At 47.0% G+C, this 19,155-nt stretch overlaps 7 protein-coding genes across 7 annotated transcripts; 4 read left to right on the plus strand and 3 right to left on the minus strand.

Annotated features, from left to right (window-relative positions):
• Nucleotides 1–776: 776 nt before the first annotated feature.
• N7478_006402 (uncharacterized protein) lies at nucleotides 777–1,843 on the plus strand (the record flags this gene model as incomplete). The annotated part of the gene is made up of 2 exons (XM_056922616.1): nucleotides 777–949; nucleotides 1,090–1,843. The coding sequence occupies 2 exons, from the start codon at nucleotides 777–779 to the stop codon at nucleotides 1,841–1,843; spliced, it is 927 nt and encodes a 308-aa protein (XP_056780653.1).
• Nucleotides 1,844–1,927: 84 nt separating this feature from the next.
• N7478_006403 (uncharacterized protein) lies at nucleotides 1,928–2,386 on the minus strand (the record flags this gene model as incomplete). The annotated part of the gene is made up of 1 exon (XM_056922617.1): nucleotides 1,928–2,386. The coding sequence occupies one exon, from the start codon at nucleotides 2,384–2,386 to the stop codon at nucleotides 1,928–1,930; it is 459 nt and encodes a 152-aa protein (XP_056780654.1).
• Nucleotides 2,387–4,653: 2,267 nt separating this feature from the next.
• On the plus strand, nucleotides 4,654–5,490 carry N7478_006404 (uncharacterized protein; the record flags this gene model as incomplete). Its single annotated transcript, XM_056922618.1, has 1 exon — nucleotides 4,654–5,490. One exon carries the CDS (start codon nucleotides 4,654–4,656, stop codon nucleotides 5,488–5,490), a length of 837 nt encoding a protein of 278 aa, XP_056780655.1.
• A 2,326-nt stretch (nucleotides 5,491–7,816) lies between these two features.
• N7478_006405 (uncharacterized protein) lies at nucleotides 7,817–10,858 on the minus strand (the record flags this gene model as incomplete). Its single annotated transcript, XM_056922619.1, has 4 exons — nucleotides 7,817–8,475; nucleotides 8,537–8,670; nucleotides 8,728–8,863; nucleotides 8,923–10,858. 4 exons carry the CDS (start codon nucleotides 10,856–10,858, stop codon nucleotides 7,817–7,819), a joined length of 2,865 nt encoding a protein of 954 aa, XP_056780656.1.
• A 1,389-nt stretch (nucleotides 10,859–12,247) lies between these two features.
• On the minus strand, nucleotides 12,248–14,193 carry N7478_006406 (glycoside hydrolase family 32 protein; the record flags this gene model as incomplete). The annotated part of the gene is made up of 2 exons (XM_056922620.1): nucleotides 12,248–12,642; nucleotides 12,699–14,193. 2 exons carry the CDS (start codon nucleotides 14,191–14,193, stop codon nucleotides 12,248–12,250), a joined length of 1,890 nt encoding a protein of 629 aa, XP_056780657.1.
• A 451-nt stretch (nucleotides 14,194–14,644) lies between these two features.
• On the plus strand, nucleotides 14,645–16,324 carry N7478_006407 (uncharacterized protein; the record flags this gene model as incomplete). The annotated part of the gene is made up of 1 exon (XM_056922621.1): nucleotides 14,645–16,324. The coding sequence occupies one exon, from the start codon at nucleotides 14,645–14,647 to the stop codon at nucleotides 16,322–16,324; it is 1,680 nt and encodes a 559-aa protein (XP_056780658.1).
• Nucleotides 16,325–17,293: 969 nt separating this feature from the next.
• On the plus strand, nucleotides 17,294–19,027 carry N7478_006408 (alpha-glucosidase; the record flags this gene model as incomplete). The annotated part of the gene is made up of 1 exon (XM_056922622.1): nucleotides 17,294–19,027. The coding sequence occupies one exon, from the start codon at nucleotides 17,294–17,296 to the stop codon at nucleotides 19,025–19,027; it is 1,734 nt and encodes a 577-aa protein (XP_056780659.1).
• Between the last annotated feature and the right edge of the window lie 128 nt (nucleotides 19,028–19,155).

Consider the following 19,155-nt stretch of genomic DNA (forward strand, 5'->3'; position numbering starts at 1 on the left):
TACCTACTATCGGGGCTTTCTTGAGATATATCTTTAACATATATTACTATTATTTTTCGGTTTGAAACAAGCTTATGAGCACTAGTATAACATGGCGTATTTACTATTTAGGATATATGTCTCTCTGTTTACTAAATATCCAAATTTATTTTCCCCAAATAATTGAGATTATGCTAATAAGTTCATCCAAAAAGAAACATTACACCTCGAAGAGACATCTTAAGATAGCAGGATTGAAGCTTCAAATGTTGAACCTCCATAGTTCGGCGATTTTCCACGAACCTTAATAGAAGTCTTTGTACTACAGAATTTGTGATTGAAACTAGGCAAAAATGGTGGGTTCGCCGATGATCGCTATGAGCCCCCGTATAATGTAGCTGCCCCTCGATAATGGGCCATTTAGGAGGCTGCCGAGAATTGATCCGTTCCGGCAACACGCCCGTCATAGGTGTTTCTCGCGTTCCCGACTTTTTTTTATACTTCTCATGCCTCATTCGTCATACCAGTCTCCAAATTGTCAGTGGACGCGTCGAAGCAAAAGTCTCTTCCCATTGATAGAGCCGAGGCTGAGGAGTGGAATCGCGATCTGATGGAAGCCTTCCGTCAGGCATTGGAGAAAGACCCCGCAGCAGATCTTTCCGTTCCAGGTACCAGGTATCTCTCGGCACATCGTGTCGGTCAATACGCGGGTCTATCTGAGGCCAGTCGCCTCAACTTCACACCCGTTTTTCGTCTTGAAAACGACGTACGGTCCCATCCCGAAGTTAACTTGCGCGATGCTTTCCCTGCGGAATACGATCGCCTATACAAATGGGCCATCAAGCGAAAAGTGCGAATCCTTAGAAAAGTCCCCACCAACTCAGCAGCCAGAACAGCCCCCTGACTGGCTTCACGAGAATTTTGAGCCTATCGAAACTGCTAGAATAATATACCCCCTATCCTCCCAGGCGTCTGTGCTGTTCAATCAGCACGTGGAAACTGATGGTTCTTCTGAGAGCGCGCCTCTTGCCACCCCTTTGAAAGACCTAATATTGAATTCCGAAAGAATTTTCGAACTTAGTCTTAAAATGGTGCTGTCGTAAGGTGTAGTGACGAGCTTGTGATCAAGACCTTTCCCGTCAGTCGAGATTTCACTGGATACCACAATCTCCAATATCTCGCTGAAAATGTCCCCGACTTGCCAGTCCCCAAGCCTTATGGTCTTATTGTGCTCGGTAGTGTAGGTGTTATGTTTATGTCATATGTCCCAGGAACTGCCTTGAACCAGGTGTGGTCACTATTATCCCATGAAGGAAAACTATCAATACAGAAACAGCTGGACAACATATTCTCTCGCCTCAGAAGCCTCCGCAAGGACGACGGAATTGAACTTGGTGGTTCACGTGGCGAAGGAGTCAGAGACTATCGCATCATGGAAACCCTTGCTTACAAAGGCATAACCACGGCCAGGGGATTTGACGAGCTGCAGTTCTCAGCAAAACATCGCGCTAGCCTTTGCTACGTTAAGTTACTACGGTCTTTCTTGGATGAGGAGAACAGATCCCTCCAAGGATCCGTATTTACGCACGGCGCTTTGAAGAAATGCAATATCATGGTGGAAGAAGATCCAGAGAAGGCCGATTTCTACGTGGTCAGTGGGGTCATTGACTGGGAAGATAGCGGCTTCTACCCTGAGTACTACGAATCCACAACATTGTCCAATGGACAGAGTATTATGTCTGACGAAGATTGGTATCTCTATACACCACATTGCATCTCGCCTTTACGGTTCCCTGTACGCTGGCTAGTTGGCCGACTCTGGGGCAATCTGTTATGGAACTGGAGGACAGACATTGTCCGATAAAATTGTGTAGCTCTGTCTCGATTTATCGAAAAGGGAAACCCCTGTCAGGATAAATTTCTACCATCCAAACGACTATCCCTCACTTTATTCCTCTTTCTCTTGTCGACTTTCAGTAACAAGAGTTTGCCACAGCCCAACCATTACGGCCACGACTCGGTTTCGCAGCAACCGCCCTCTTGTTCGCGGTATAAACCCTGTTTCTCCATCGATGATCAATGCCTCCTCGAGCTTGTCCAAGACATTGAGACCGAAATCCTGACAGCTCCAATCTGCCAAGTCATTGCGGATGGGGGTAGCGTAAACGACGTTGTTGAGAGTCTGAATCTTGCTCGCATTGATTCGACAAAGCGGTAGAATCGCAATAAGGGAAGCTGAAGTACGTGCGTCCGACGGCGTTCTCACATCCAGGAAATACCGCTGACGCGCACCGAGGACATGGATGATTGTCTTGTCGGACAAGTTGTTGGTTTTGATGAAGAGACTCCAGTGCATGATGCTAGGGTTGTCATAGATGGCGACTGAAAGAGGAACAGTGGAAGCCATCTTAACTGGACTCGAACGAATTGTCTAGAAATGCGGAGCCGAAGGCAAATTGGGGTGTTTAATGTAGATTGTAATACCCGGACCTGTGAATTACTGTATATAGTTAGTTTTGCCGCTGTTAGTTTAGACCCTCAATACCTCGTTCCATAAGCTCCACCTTCTGCTTCTGCGGTATAAAAAATCGAAGGATTTAAAGCGTGTACTGAAGTAATCCCAGAGAGTTCAGGCAGTCGTGGCTGCAAAGCTACCAGACAGTTGACAGACTAGAAGCCCTGTAGACATCTGACTGTAGACTTCTGATTGACTGGACGAAGAGAAGGATTCGGTCCAAGATCATCTGCTTCTCCAAGACTTGGTCCCCTACATCCCTTCCAAACATTAGACACGCTACTGGAGTTAAGGTCCATGGACTTCAATCATCGGAACTTAAGTTAGCCTGAATTGTCTGCCGCGCCTTTGAGCTTTTGTCGGAGTAAGCTGCGACAGTATAGGCTAGCAATCCCTATAGCCGAGCAAGATAGAGGGTCCTCAAGCGGAACCAATCTTGAATGCAAAGGTTGATTGATTGAAGAAGGAACAAATATCATCAGCCATACAGAGTAGACGGCTTAGATATCCGGTGGTACGATTATCGTAATATTAAGGATATCAAAATTACTGTACGGAGTACAAAACACGAAGGGAAGTGGGTCACTCAGCATAGCCCCCTGTTGAGGTGGAAATTTATAACTCCATATCTTGGAAGCTTCCAGCCAGTGACCGCGTTCAGCTGTATCCGCAGTAAGCCCCGCGTATTTTCTCATGTTGGCTGCCCATACGAGCCGGCTAATGGAAAAGACCGGCTTCCGCTATAGTCATCCCAAAATACGTAAGGCGGGAGTGAGACCAAAAATACCGTACCCTTTATGCTAGTTTTCTCAGACGCACTGTTGATCTACTCCGTAACAGGGCATATATAAGCTTCGTGCAATTTTGAACTTTTTCTTGCAGGTGAAGCCCAGCCCTATCAGATGCTGCTTATCATTGGAAACCCAGGGCCATGGACCCTGAGTTTACGTGGGATCCATACATTGGCCCGTGGGAGTCAGATATTGCGCTCAGACGCATTAATGTAAAGTGTTTCGCAGTGTGGAGGCACTTCTGTTAATTCCTAGTACTACTACTAATCCATATCGTTCCTATTATTGAATGAGTGATACGCCCGTATACAGCGCATCAGAGTTGCATGTGGTCTGTCTAATCACGATCTTCGCTGGAGCCGAACCTGCCTCGCCTGTGAAAACAATGACCAGCCATTCCAAAGCGGCGGTCCAACGCTGGTGCCTCCTCATCACCACAGGTAAATTCTGGATTAGAATTAATTAGTCCTACTGCGTGCCGCGGAGTGTGGACCCGGATATCCAAATGGAGATTTAATACGGAGAAGGATCCAGCTTCCAGCCCAGCCGAAACTATCCAGCTAGAAGATTTTTAATCACAAGTACAAAGGGGACTGACTGGTCTGAACCAATTGCAAAAAAAAAAAAAAAAAAAAAAAAACTTACGGCCAAAGTGAGCCCCCATCTCCAGATTAAGCTTCGATCGACAACTCCACTAACTCTTTAGATCTACCGAAAAGGCTCAGCTACCAGCGACCGTGATAAGCCACTGAACCTTAAAAGAGAATTACATCGGAGAACTGTCCACATACAGTACTCCGTACGGAGGACTGGTTCATTAATTCTACTACGTTTGCTTTTTTCTAAATTACTACGGCCCCCCATAAAACTTCCTAGAGAAGTTTAGCCTGTAAAGATAGTACACACCCTCCTTGGAACGCCAGATACTGAGAGCCCCAAGGCCACAGGAGTCGACCCGTCGCGTTAGGAAAGAAATGTACAGAGTAGTTTTTTCTCATCCTGTCTGGGGGATCGAATTCATCCAAGTCAATCCCTGGTCAAGATAGTCGCATTGGACGACTAACCGCACCTATTTACTCTGTACGGAGGAACATGTTCTATGTATGTAGATCCGTCGGGTGCAGCCGATGATCATTGGCGAATGAAGGATCTTCCTTCTACCATTCTTGCAGTATTTGATCCTACCACTCCCCCCAGACGCTTCCTCTCTTCAGACTAAGTATGCACTAGTAAGCCGCCTGGTTGTATATGTTTGGCCTTGGATAAAGAGCCAAGACTTATAAAACAGACAGCCCCAGCACGTTTACAGAACGCTAAAGTATTCTCCATTTATTCCTTTCTTGGCCTGGTCCGATGACTTTCCTCCGCATGGTGGCCGCGGCGGCCTTGATGATGCCAATTGTCGCGGGCACAACAACGGCGGAATCAACTAAGAACATGGACATTCTCTTTCCAGCCCTGTATGGGATGAACTTGGACAACCTGGAAGGAAGTGTTGTGACTGGTGATGCCTCGTCCACCACTATTCAGATTGACTGTCGCTCCAGCGCAACCGCCGAATGTACCTCTTCAGGCTATGTCCTACCCCAGACCCTCACGAAGGGCCCGTCATTTCAGGATAATTATTACGATGTCACCAGCTTGTTCAACAGCACCATCTTTGTTATCACTGGGAGACTGGATTGCAATATGACCTCGTCCACCTTGGGCGCCTCTTGCTTTGCTTCGACGAGCACATGGGATTCTCGTGGAACAAACGCAAGCTCGTCGGCGTGGTCCACAAGTGTCACCATCTCTTCTTTCAACTTAAAGTACAATACTTTAACATTGTCATCGGGGTTGGAGAACCTTCAGCCCGGCACTACCGCTACACCCAATGCATCACCTATCCAGACTGCGACTTCAACATCCATACCAACGACAACGACAGTCCAAGCATCCTCGGCAGGTCACTCATCTTCAAAGGCCTGGATAGCAGGTGTGGTAGTCGGGGTTGTGGCTGGATTGGCTTTGGTTGTGGGCACGGCAATCTGGTGTCTTCGACGCAGCCATAAGAGGAATACAAAACCGTTAGGTTGGGAGCCAACGAACGAAATGCCAGAGAAGTCGGAGCCTCAAGTACAGAATGCTGAGTTAAGGGAGCTACCAGCCGGTTCTCAGAAGGCAGAGTTATCAACTCAAAATGATCGTCATGAACTGCAATGAGAGGAAGTCGCTCTTCGTAGTGAGGACTAGGATAAACATCCTCATTTGCCGCAATGCATCTGCTGCCTGTCTTGTTAAATTCCTATTACACGGCAGATGAAATCGTCTCCCAGGAGGGAGAATTGTGGAAGAGCAGAGGCGGGTCGGTCACAGCGAATTCCAAGTATTCGTCAGGCTTTCCACAAGGCCTTGCAGGGCTCAAATATAGACATACAATCATTGGCGTGAGTGAGGGCCGAGACCTTCCGGCCATGGTCATATTCCAAATGCTTCTCAAGCTGGATAGGCCCATCTTTGTTACTGCTCTTACAGTATTTCAGCCAGCCGCCTAGCCTTTCTTCAATCAATCAAGTGAGGGACCATTCTTTTCTCCTAAAGTTTTAACAATATGTGACCCGATACTGCCTCATCAAGTCCTGTAGCCCGTGATCTATCTTGGACTACCAAAGATACAGGTGGGAAGGCGGCCGTTTCTGGCGTCAAAAGCCGTTCATCTTCGGTGTCGATTTCACAGGCCCTCATATTCTAGATGTAATATCTCTTTGTTTGGACTGAAAATGAAGAGGCTCAAGACGGTGCTGCGGTCTAATTTATACCTAAGTCGCACGGATAACTCCTTCCTCTTTCCAGCTCAACCCAACTACAAGCTGCCGTTGGAACGCCCTCAAATCTCACTAGCCAGTCAATACTGTGCCAGCTGGTGAGACCCCGTGTTATGCATTCTCCCTCCAAGTTGTTTCCGAACTCCCGAATGGGAGACAGTGCTGGATTTCGGCAACCGGTAGCTATGTCAGGAGCAACCAACAGTCTGAATGCTGTTTAGTTATAGGTAAACACCTAAATATAACTTTCCAGGGGGTTCGCCAGGCACCTGTGGTTGCCCAGCTAGCTTGCGCAAATGCGCAGAGAAATAATAATTGGCCCCCCGATTGCTGTTTCATTCTAAATGGCACTGGGCACTGCTTCCAAGGTTTTACTTCCAAGCCCTTCACGTTATTCATCTTACCCCTCGTATTAATCGTCTCATTTTCGCCCTGCCTAACATGACCCCTCTCAAGCGCCATATTGGGGAGGATGAGTCGGATAAAGAGCTGCGTCGCAGACGCATAGCGGCGGTGTTGCCCTCACTACTGGAAACGATATGTTCGTGGCCAAGATGCCGACCAAGGCCGGGGACCTTGCCAAGGATGTTCTCCTGGCACAGTCTGTCGACCTCTACCACAAATTTTGGTTTCGTTCTCACACTATGTGGACTCCAAGCTCCTCTTACATGCCACCCGCCACCGGTGATATTCCTCGCTAGGACTGGGAAGCTTTCCCTCTTTTCGCTGGGAAGACCTTCGACGTCAACACTGGAGCGGACGACCCCGATGCGACGATATCATCTGAAGTGTTCAGATAATATCTTATACTATATTATATTACTCTATCTCATGAGCATTGAATCGTCAAATCTTCTTCTTATAGGGAGATGAGCCAGTATGTTAATACCCAGTAGCTATTCTCTCAGGATGTGAGGGTCGGAACGTGTTATTTATCCAATATCACTATTCAACCAGGCGTCATCCGTGAGAAAGGCCTTTGATCGCGGTTTCGAGATACCCGCTGGCATGCAAGTCTATTACCAACCCGGGTGCTTAGTTGGCCGAGCCAATAGCTGGAGAGGCCGAAGTGGGATCGCGCCTCAATCGCGCCCAAAGCCTCTGTCAAAATATGCTGACTTTTTCAAGAAGGGTACATTAAGAAGGGTATCCAACAAGGGTCATTGCCCGAGTTCGCCGTCTTCTGTGGGATGCACAAAGATGATCCTCGCTGTTTCGATGAGCCATGTCTATCGAAGAAGACTGGTTTGATACATCTGCGCCTGAAATAATCACTTACTTTACAACTTCATTCCGGTAAAGCGTGGAATGATGATCATGGCCAAAGACTAGATCATGAAGGAGGGAATATAGATAGAGCAAAGGCGAGGGTTGGTAGTTTAGATGTTGAGCAACTATGCGAGCGAGCTTTCAAGAATGAGCGTGTGAAGCGAGGGTTTCACTATTTTATTCTACTTTATGGCCACGCCTTCCAAGAGTCTTCCTGCTTCTTCTTCGAAAGTGAAGACTAGCGATCTAGCAATAACTTCAATATTACATTAGATTTTAGCGGTTTAGAAGGGAGACAGATTAAATAGTAATTCTTTTTAACAATCGAATTCCTTCTCTATTTATCATAAAGCATGTTTGAAGGAAAGCAGAAGAAGATCAAGTATCAAGACTCAATGAGCCGAGCTGGGCAAATTGAGGCCCGAGAATTGCAGCTAACATCGCCTCCTATCAAATCATGCGGTTTTGATCTCGTACTTACCCGTCAATGGCACATCGACATGGAGTACGAGCTTCTTATTCTTCACATCATAGTCCGCATTCTTAATCCCCCTAGGCTTCGACTCGACACCAAGAATAGTGATAGCCTCAATATTGACACCAGGCTTATACTCGAACGAGCCACTCATGCGAAGCTTGTGATTCGCATATGAAAAATCAATTTCAGATACGGCATCCTGGATAATCGACTCGCCATCATCGAGATAGAGAGATCCCTCTGCACGACCATCTAAGCCAGGTGCAACAACGATGTTGAATCCCTTCTTGCGGAGAGCAGTCGTTGTGTTGGCACTCTCGATGCGCTGTGGGTAAATCACGCCACCCTTATAGTGGAGTGTGATGTCTGTGTAGCCCACTTCGGTGGAGACATATTCTCCACGGCCACGAACTGGCTTGCCGGTACTCCACTCGTAGAAGATATCGTTGGGCAGATAGTAGTTCACACTTGTGCTGTTTTCTTCAGTGACGGGGCTGACCAAGATACCATCGCCGTAGAAGAACTGCAAGTCGATGGGATAAGTGTTGGGGTCATTCGGGTAATTGAAGAAGAGGGGGTTAAGCGTGGGGGAACCAGTCTGGTTTTGCTTGTAGATGGCGGTGTAAATATAATCAACTAAATAATGACTGTCAGTAAATCTGCTAACGGAAGGAATAGTATTGCATGCAAAACTTACGAAGCTGGTATCTGATAGAGATTCCATTTCGGGCAGCTTCGGCAACCTTTGGCCAGCGGTAGAATTCTTGGCCGATCGACGTAATCTCGGCGTGGTTGCGGAAGAATGTATAGAAAGACCCAAGTGTTGCCCATCTATATGTTTGTATTAGCCATGGCTAGCATCTATTATCTGGGTGATAAGCTTCTTACCTAGCACAAAGATTCTCTGTCGTGTTTCCACCGAAACCGCAAACATCAGCGCCTACGACTGGAATCTGGTACAAGGCTGCGAATTGCATGATCTGGCTGATTGAGTAACGGTACCAGTCCCATCCAGAGATATTATCTGCAGAGTCATTAGAATTCTATTCCTGTAGTCATTTAATTCGATGTAATTTTTCTCACCTCCAAGCCAATGGGACACATCTTTGCCTGAGCCGGCAAACGTGCTTCTCGTAATAACCAAAGCACGGTCATCTGGACGACGAGCACGCATGGCATTATGAGAATGCGAAGACATCATAGCACCATAAATATTGTGAGTGTCATACTGGACGTATTCCCCACTTTGCACCACATCGGTATCCGCTGTGCTATCAGCAAGTGTTGGTCCTGCACCATTTTGAATCATATACGGAGGGCGAATAAGCTCCCGGTTGGGAAGCCCTTTGCATTCATTTGGCCCACAGCCAGAACCTGTTTTCTTGCCGTTCTGCCAGCCAGCACCAGAATGGCTAGAATCATCATGGTGCTTGTTGGAACGCCAATGACCTGCACCGCGGTTGCGACGCGAGTGGGAGTGAGTGCGAGAGGTTTCGATTACAGCTGTGGAGCGCTTTTCGGATTCATGGGTTGAAGAATCCTTTGGCTGAAGACTCTCGGGAAATCCAGGGATTGGAGCATCTGGACCATCTCTCACTGGTGGGGCGGCTGGGGGGTCACCATCCACCTTAGCAAAGTTCTCAGGTGTGGTATTATTTCCTGGATAAGGCCGATTGAAGAAATTGGCGGGTTCATTCATATCGATCCATAGTGCATCAATGTCTGGGCCATTGGTTCCATCGAAAAAGTCCACGAAACGTTCCGACCAGTATTTCTGGGACTCAGGGTGGAACCAGTCAGGGAAATGACTAGGTCCAGCCCAAACAACACCATCATATAACGATCCGTTGCTTTCCTTCATGAAGATGTCATATTTGAGACCTGCATCGAGCGCCGGGTTTGACTCTTCATAGAAGACGGCAGGGTCAACCATAACTATGTATCGCTGGTCTCGTGCGTGAACTGTGTCAACGAGATCCTTGTATAGGTTTGCTGGGAATCTTTCTGGGTCAATGGTAAAGATGCGACGGCGGTCCATGTAATCAATGTCGGTCCAGATTGTCTCAAGAGGAATGTTGTTAGATGAGTAGTTGGCAGTAACCGCGGCAACCTCATATACATCCTGGTATCCATACTTGCATTGATGGAAGCCGAGTCCCCAGTAGGGGGTCATCAACGGTAACTGTGTAATCTCGGCATACTGGGTGGCGACCTCTCGTGGAGATGGACCAGCGACGAAGTAGAAATCGAGGACACCACCGATAATGTTGTACTCGAGATACTGGCCACCCTCATTGTCGATGAAAATATCCATGCCATTTGAATTAAGCAAGAACACTCCATGGGTACCACTCTTCCTGTGGTCGAAGTAGACTGGGTGAGCACCGTATAGATTCTCCCCCTGAGGAGTTCCATACGCATCGCGGGTGTATATCGTCCTCGTATAGTTCGTCGTGTTAAGCATAAACGAGTCGCTGTGCTCACCCAGACCGTACAGGTGTGGATTCTGCGGCAGGTGGGATTTCAGGTAGACATATTGGCTCTCAAATACAAGCTTGGTGCCAGTGGTATCAAAAAGGACCTCGTCGTTATCGGTACGGGAGACAGTGAATGAGAAGGGGTCAGCCTTGAAGTCGAACTTGAGGTTGCTGTCCCCGGATGAACACCATTGGCCAAATCCAGGCCGTGGGAAAACCTCGTCTGGAACCTGATAAACCGTATTGTTGGTATCAGAGATCTTGACGTGAAGTCGGTTGCTAGTCTGATACTCGACCTCCAATTTCAAGTCTGGAAGGTCGATTCCGAAGACATTGCAAGCCTTCCCTGCGAGTGACAAGTCTGCATAGAAGCCGGACTTGGTACTGCGGTGACTTGTGGCCTTATAACCAGGGCATGAAGAAAGATCTTTCTCATAAAGGTCTCGGCCGGGGCCATCGAGATCATCGACACCACCTTTGCTCTGAGCGAGAGCAGAGTGGCTCAAAGAAGCGGCTAAAGCGAGCAGCTTCCTGAGATGCATATCGAGGAGTAGTAAACAAGAATGCTAGATCTGTTCGAAATATCTGCAAGGGAATTCTTCTGCCCTTATATACCCCTCATTCCGTTTGCCAAGATATATAGCCTGGATCGTCACTGCGGAGATTGCAATATTTGCTATGACGGCGGTCTCCACACCTAGAGACAACAGGCTACATCTGCCTTCAACAAAGAACATCTGTGGTGTTTGTCAATTTTGGAGATATTGCAACAATCTTGATTTCCTGGGCTTCTCTGATGAAAACCCATGATACCGCCATTTTTTGCCTCACAAAATAGAAAGCACATGGCTCTTGTGTCCAATATCTAGTTCGAATTAGAATAGTGAGCATAATCAGCTTTGGCTGAATCAGCTGAATATAGGGAAGATCGTCGGTCCCCGCGTTCTGATCAGTCCTCCGATAAAAGCCCGCGATGGCCTCTTCTTGGCCCATTGGCTGGCTAGTGCTGCAGGGATCCCGAGCTGCGGCACATTGGTACCGATCCCGCGGTGGCTATACTTCTATAGTTCATCTTATATCGGGTTCGGAAGCTGAAAACAATGCCCCAAATTAAGGGACTTGCTGTGTCGGATGGCCTGCGATTGCATATTTCCGGACTCATAACCGACTCAGGGAATGTTGTAATCCCATGTCCACATCCAGGAGGCCAAAAAAATTGGATACTCCTGACGCGAACATCAACTCATTGTTTGTTGACTTCAAAGTTGCAACCATGCGAATTCCGAGTGGAGATGGTGAAGGAAACTGGTGCTTTCCTTCACGTCATCTCGGTCAATTATCGGAGGCCAAGCACGCGCCAAGACCATTTTCTCACTCCAACTCAACAGGCCCGAGAGTCGGGTTTTGCCGACTAGCATTCAGGGTCGTATAGGGGTCTCTTCTTAACGCTCAATTTTGTTAGTTACATCCGAGCTCTTGTGGGTCGATGCGCTCGGCACGGATGGTCTAGATGGAATAAATTTGCCAACTCCAGCTAATTCTTCAAAATGTGCACGGATTGCGGGGAGCCCGTGCACAAGCGGTAAATTTCTACTGTAGTCGAGAGAATTACCAAGGTTTTGCCACTCAACAGCTCTCCTATAGTGGCAAATTTATTTTTTCGGACGATGTCAAGCTATGAAAACCTGGTTGATCGATCAGGACAGTCATCTTCCGCTACATCAAAGCCTTTCTTTTCTACGAATTTCTGAAGTATAGTATGGAGAACCAGTGTTGTTCCTAGAATCGCAAGCGAAAGCTTTCTACTGCCTCCCTATCAATCAAATAGCAATAAAATAACATAGCTTAGATCAGATCTCAGGAGTGAAAGCACCCCAAGAAAGGATATTAAATAGAAATCACGCCAAGGTACGCTAATAAGAGCATTGTCTCTAAATTGCGATTCCATCCCACAAACTCGCAAATTGTAATTCTGTCGGGCCAGTGTGGCTTGCTTGCAGGGCACCAGCACCGCTGGCGGGAATGTCATCCTCTGCGAAGAATCGCATGCCAAAAGTTTCCTCGGCGGCGTAAAGACGGGTCGATATCGCGGTCCGGCCATTTACAAATACCTCAAGAACGGAGTTGTCCCGCCATGCGCGGATATCCAAAGTCTCCGTACACTCCAATCCATTACTTAGATCTCTCATGGTGAACAAAGTGTGCGGCGCTACTTCAGGTGCACTGTTGATCAGCATGGATGTGTCGGGGATGGAGAAAGAAGGTCGATAAATTGTGAAGGTTTCAGATTGTGGCTCGAATGTCATCAGTGTTGTATTTTCATGGTCTGCAAGATTAATCAGTATATACCCTAGCATGTGCCTGTTTCTAATATGTTCTCACCTCTTGAGTGACTGATTGACAGACCGACCCTAGAACAAGTTTTCGAAATTTTGAACGAGCACTCCAGTTCCCATTGCTTAGTTCGCAAATTCTCTGGTGGAAATTCGGCCATGGTTGAGCTAGTATCAGCAGACGATCTTCCCAAGTTTGAGACCTGAACTTCTGAAGAACCTCTGAGATGTTGAACCAAAGGTTGATAGGGCTCACTGGCAAGAGTCTGAATAGCGAAGGTCCCGTCACCCTCAGGTTGAAGTTTGACGGAAGTGATAGATGACAAGTCAGACACTAATGAGTCTACTACATTGTGTAGAGTCTTTAAGTAGATCTGTCGAGGCATTGACAGCAATCCACTCCATCCTTGCTGGTGACGAAGCTCATCGCACAGGTCTTCCTCTGTGATCCAACCCCAGATGATGTGTTTCTGGCTTCGTGGGTCAAAGAAAGAGTTGGCAGCATACAGGCAGCCATGGTCAAGGTGCCCTCCCGAAACATATGATATGTTTGCAGAGTCTGTCTCCTCGTCTTTCCAAAGGTTGCCAGACATCCAAAGCTGACCACGACTTGGACGCGATGGACCAAGATTTCTATGAGGCTCTCTGATATTTGCGACAAGGCATCCTTCAGTTCCCATGATGAGAAGTTCAGATTTTGAACGAGGATCATCTTCATCGCACAGTGACAGGAAGTTCGTAACCTCCCAGTTCTTGCCCAGGTCGCCAGACCACCTTGAGGGTCTGAAGTTTAGGCCAAAATTTGCGACAGGTCCGATATACTCCCAGTCACTTAAGTTCTTTGAATTGACTTTGTATAAAAAGCTTGTGGGTGTGATATCTCGGATGCCTCCTGATATAATACCGAACAAATAATCTTTCGGGTCGAGCCCCAATATTTCGCTCATTTTGGGCCACGGAGCACAGAAAGGATCTCTCCAGCCAGTGACATCGATGCCAGAAGGTGCCCCTGGTAGGATTGGATTTTTGTCGCTTTTATACCAAATCCTTCCTCGGTCTGAAGATGTTGCAATGCTCAATGTCTCACAGCCATTTCGATATGCGATTGTATGGTGAATTGGAAGAGAGCTGACTGAGGTGTAGATGTAGTTGAGAGTTTCATTATGTCCTTGGACAAAACATCCAGTGAAAACACCCTTGGAGTCATAGGCATTATCTGGAGAGAGAATAGGCTGATCTTCAATTTGCCAAACGATCATATCGGACGAAGTTGCTGTTCCCCAAGAAATATCACCCCAGTCAGGGTTGTTTGGGTTCCACTGAAAGGAGACATAGTACAATCCAGTTAATGGATCATATCCAGGTGCACATGGATCATTCATCCATCCTGATGAAGGCATCAGGTGAAAAGATGGGCGCCACCTCGCGGATATTTTGGCAAAGCTGTTTGTGTCGATCTTGAAGCCCTCGGGTGTAGTGATCCCAGTCGAGCCACATGATGCTGGGCTACGCGAGGTTTCTCTCGAGCGCGAACAGCTGATCATCTTGAGAAAAATGAATATTGTCTCTAGACATATTCAGATTGGCTGGCTACCTTTCAATGTTTAAAGACGTTCATTTTGATAATCATCAGAATGGCCATATCCCGGGATCCCATTCAAGTTTCTCCGGAATTCCCCCGAAAGCAACTTCGCACCCGTAGGCCTCAAACTCTCCAGCCTACCCCACAACCCTGGGACCTGAGCGCTCCCATGGGGACAACATCGCCATTTCAATCGGAGATACCATGGAACCTACTGATCAAGAGTTTCTCCGAAGATATTCCACAGAACGTACTCCAGCTTCATCCTTAATTCCTGTCACTTGAATTTCCCCGTGGGGTTTCGATCAATGGTGAAGGCATAAAATGTGAAGATGTTCTACCAAAGAGCAGACATTCCTTGACAAGCAACTTTTAAATTATTACCCGTGCTTCATCCTCGGGTCTCACACATCATGAATCAGTCTACCAAACCGATTGAAGATGAGAAAGCGGACATTAGTCATGTCGAGGCCCTCGCTGAAGAACCATTGTCTGCAACTTTCAAAGACCACCAAGCCCAGGACATGACCACCAAGGAACAATGGCGCAAATTTTGGGCTGCCATTCAAGCTGATAAGCGATTCTGCTTGTGGACTCTCTACACTATGCTTCTTGTGTTCAGCTGGGGCTACGATGCTGGTCTATCTGGCGTCGCCATTGCATTTCCTGATTTTCGAAAGACCTATGGCAACTACTATGCGGTGAGCGATGAATATGTTATTCCTGCTCTATGGCAGTCACTATGGAATGCCGCTTCAACAATTGGTCAGGTTTTCGGTGGCTATGCTGCTGGGCAGTTTGCCGACTGCTGGGGACGGAAAGTTCTGCTTTACGCAGCAGTTTTTATATCTTTGGGATCCTCGTTCTCCTTGGTGTTTGCCCCCAACCTACCTGTCCTCTTCATCTCCAAACTTCTGCTCGGCCTCTCCGTTGGTCTCGCGACCGTGATTCCACCTCTATACGTCACAGAGAATGCACCCACACACCTTCGCAGCATAGCTTCATCTCTTACCAACGTCGTCATCGTCTTCGGCCAGTTCTGCGCTTCAATCACTGGATATGGTGCGTCGGGTATTGAAGGTGTTTGGTCTTTCAAACTTGCCTTTGTCATGACCTTCGTGATGCCGGGAATTTACCTCTGCGGTCTCCCTTTCCTTCCCGAGAGTCCGGTATACTACATGAAAAAGGGCCGCGAAGATGATGCTAGAAATGCTATTGTCCAACTCTATGGCGCTGGTGCTGATATTGAGGGCTATATTGGAACTATCAAAACGGAACTCAAACAGACTGAAGACCAGGAAACTGCTGCCAATCAGACAACTTGGAAGAGCATATTTACTAAAGAGCATCGCTCCCGGACTCTTGTTGCTGTACTAGGTCTCCAATCCCAAAATTTCTCGGGTGGCTACTTTGCCAATACCTACCAGACTTACTACTTCCAGTTAATTGGTCAAGCTGACTCGTTCCAACTGACCGCGATATCTTCGTCGCTGCAACTCTTATCCAACTTTGTTGCTGTTTGTCTTTCCGACATCATTCCACGCAGAATGGGTCTCATCGGTGGAGGCACTATACTCATGTTCTGGTCGGTCATCATCGCCGGTCTGTCCATGGCATCAACTAGCAACAACTCCGCCAACATTGCTCTGCTTGCTTTCATGATCACTTGGTCGATGATGTACACAGCAAGCGTAGGCTGTTACGGATGGGCCGTGGCTCAAGAAACTGCAGCTCAAGTTACAAGACCCAAAACTATTTCGTTTGTCTTGATCTGCCAGCAGTTGACTGCACTTTTGCTATCATCTGTCTTTCCGTACTTTATCAACCCGGATGAGCTCGACTGGGGTGGCAGAGTCATGTTTCTATTTGTCGGGGCTGAGCTATTTATCTTGACTGGCCTCTACTTCTTCCAACCGGAGACAAAAAATAGATCAAATGCGGAAATCGATGCTTTGTATGCCAATGGTGTATCTCCGCGGAAGTTTAACGACTTTGTTGTTGTAGAGGGCCAGGTTGTTGAGAAGACGAAAAAGACAGGCTTCTTTTGCCGACTTTCTGGTAAGGCTAAGCATGTGGCAAGAAGTGTATGTTGAACTTCAAGGAGATTTTGGACAATCTAACTTCGTCTTTCTATCTATGATGCATAATTTGATCATCGTGATCTTCAAGATTATCCTCCTCTTTTTCTCGAACCTGCCATTCTATAAGCACTTCATAACCATCTCATAAATTGCAAATTTACAATCCATTAAGTCCACATTTCAGATCTACGCCTTATTCAATCTCTCATTATGTGATAATTACAATTTGATCTTCATGACCGCCCAATTTGCAATTAAACATAAGACGGTTTCAATTTAACGTACTAGTAGATAGTATAGTATTACAAGCATCATGATATGCACTGAGAACTGGTGAACAACAACTTAGCAACAACAATAATCATAGGAGATTTTTGGATTAGACCTAAATACAGATCATTGGCCATTCATAATTCAGTGCTAGCTATCGTACCGAATATTGCGACCTTGGAAGTGGGCACTTAGTCTTGGAATGCTCTTGCGTCAGATGTTCGAGCGCCGCTGTTACATCGAGTGGAACTTCGGGCATTATTCGGATGAAGATCCTTTGAGTTTTGCCGTACGATTATATGTCAATAAACAGCATCCGTTCTCTTTCATTGTTAGACTTATCATTGCGTACTGCACCGTAAATAATGCGTCAAGCTTGAATTCGAGTTGCGGTCGGAGCAACTTCGGAAAAACTAGACGAGGTCAATTCACCCCGGAGGATCGGCAACACCATCCCCACGAATCTCCCTACAAGTTTCTCCGAGTTGTCCCCAGATTCTCTCCAGACACAACCGAGCCGAGAGTGCTCGGTGGCTTGATAGAGAAATAATAAGAGCCCCGTGCTGTCATCATGGGCTACTTATCCCTCAGCTACGGAGGTGACATCGATTCACTTACTATGCACAAAATCAGGCCTCTTCTTCGAAACCCATTATTCGCTATCTGAAGAGCCGAATTACCTAGTGGACAAAATACATTTTCTCAATCGTCATGTCTATCGAAAAGACCTGGTGGAAGGAAGCAGTTGTCTACCAGATCTATCCTGCTAGCTTCCTCGACAGCAATGGTGATGGCCTGGGCGATGTTCCTGGCATCATCAGCAAGGTGCCTTACATCAAGTCTCTGGGAGTAGACACAGTATGGCTCTCGCCAATATACGCTTCGCCCCAAAAGGATATGGGCTATGATGTCGCAGATTATCGCTCCATCCATGCGCCCTATGGCACCGTCGAGGATGTCCAAGATTTGATCGACCAGCTTCATTCGCATAACATGCGTATCCTGATGGATCTCGTCGTCAACCACACGAGTGATCAACATGCCTGGTTCAGGGAGTCTCGGAATTCCAAAACAAATCCTAAACGGGACTGGTACATATGGCGCGATCCCAGATACGATGCCGAGGGCAATCGCAAGGAGCCCAACAATTGGAAATCGATATTTGGCGGCAGCGCATGGGCTTTTGATGAGCTCACAGGTCAATACTATCTGGCTCTGTTTTTGCCTGGTCAGCCTGATCTCAACTGGGAAAATTCAGATATGCGCAAAGCCACTCATGACGACATGCGCTTCTGGCTTGATCGAGGCGTGGACGGATTCCGCATCGACAGCATGAATCTTATGTCTAAGCACCCGGATCTTCCGGATGGGAGGGTTGTCACTGACGAGCCGTATCAATCTGGTGCCGAATTCTTTGCCTCTGGTCCGAAAATGCATGATTATATTCGTGAGATCAGGTCCGAGGTCTTGGACAAATATGATGTGATGACTGTTGGAGAGCTTGGATTTACTAAGGACGAGAAATCTGTCAGCGAATATGTTGCCAAGGACCGACATGAACTTAACATGCTTTTTACTGGTGACATTGTGGATATGGACTTTGGACCCAACGCAAAGTACGAGCGAGATGACTTTCATCCTCGGAAGATCCGAAAGCTTACCAATCTTTGGCAAAATGCGATGCCCAAGTTCGACGGGTGGAACACCATCTATCTCGACAATCATGACAGTGGTCGCTCATTATCTCGATATGCTTCTGATGCCCCGGAGTATCGGTCGACTGCAGCAAAGATGTTGGCGACATATTTGATGACTTTGAGTGGCACTCCATTTTTGCTTGCGGGCCAGGAGATCGGCATGGCAAACCTTGGAAAAGACTATGGTGCGGATGCATACATTGATGTGGAAGGCAAGAACTATTACAACGAAGTCTTGAAGGCCAGAGGTGGCGATGTTTCCAGGATGGAAGATGTTCTCCGCGAGTTGCAGCTCAAATCGAGAGATCACGGGCGGCTGCCCATGCAATGGGATAGCTCTCCTAACGCTGGCTTTACCACCGAGAGTGCCAATCCATGGATGACTATAAACAAAGACTATACCGAGTGGAACGTTGCTAGCCAACTCGATAATCCTGATAGCATCATGGCATACTGGAAGAATATGCTTGCACTGCGAAAGGAGCATTCCGATCTTTTTGTATATGGGTCTTACAATGCCCTGGAGGAGTCACAAACGGGCGAAATGATTCTCGGGTACGAACGTGACTGCAATCAAACGAATCAAAAAGCCGTTATTCTACTAAATTTCTCTGATGAGATTCAGACGGTATCTCTGGGGATTTATGAGGGATTCTCAGTTTTAATTTCAAACAATGGTGGGATTTGTCGTATGGAGAATCAAGCTGAGCTACAACCATACGGTGCCGTGGTTCTTCTGCAAGGATAGATAGTTAGAAGTTATAATTTCAATGTGTTTGAATTTTTACAACATTAGAAAAAGAAGCGTATAGAAAATCAATATTTCTTATAACCGTGTTAGATAATGATATTCTTTCACCTCCCCGGCATCTATAT

The sequence above is a fragment of the Penicillium angulare genome, assembly GCF_028827245.1.
Source record: "Penicillium angulare strain IBT 27051 chromosome Unknown utg000004l_segment0_segment0, whole genome shotgun sequence".
Lineage (NCBI taxonomy): Eukaryota > Fungi > Ascomycota > Eurotiomycetes > Eurotiales > Aspergillaceae > Penicillium > Penicillium angulare.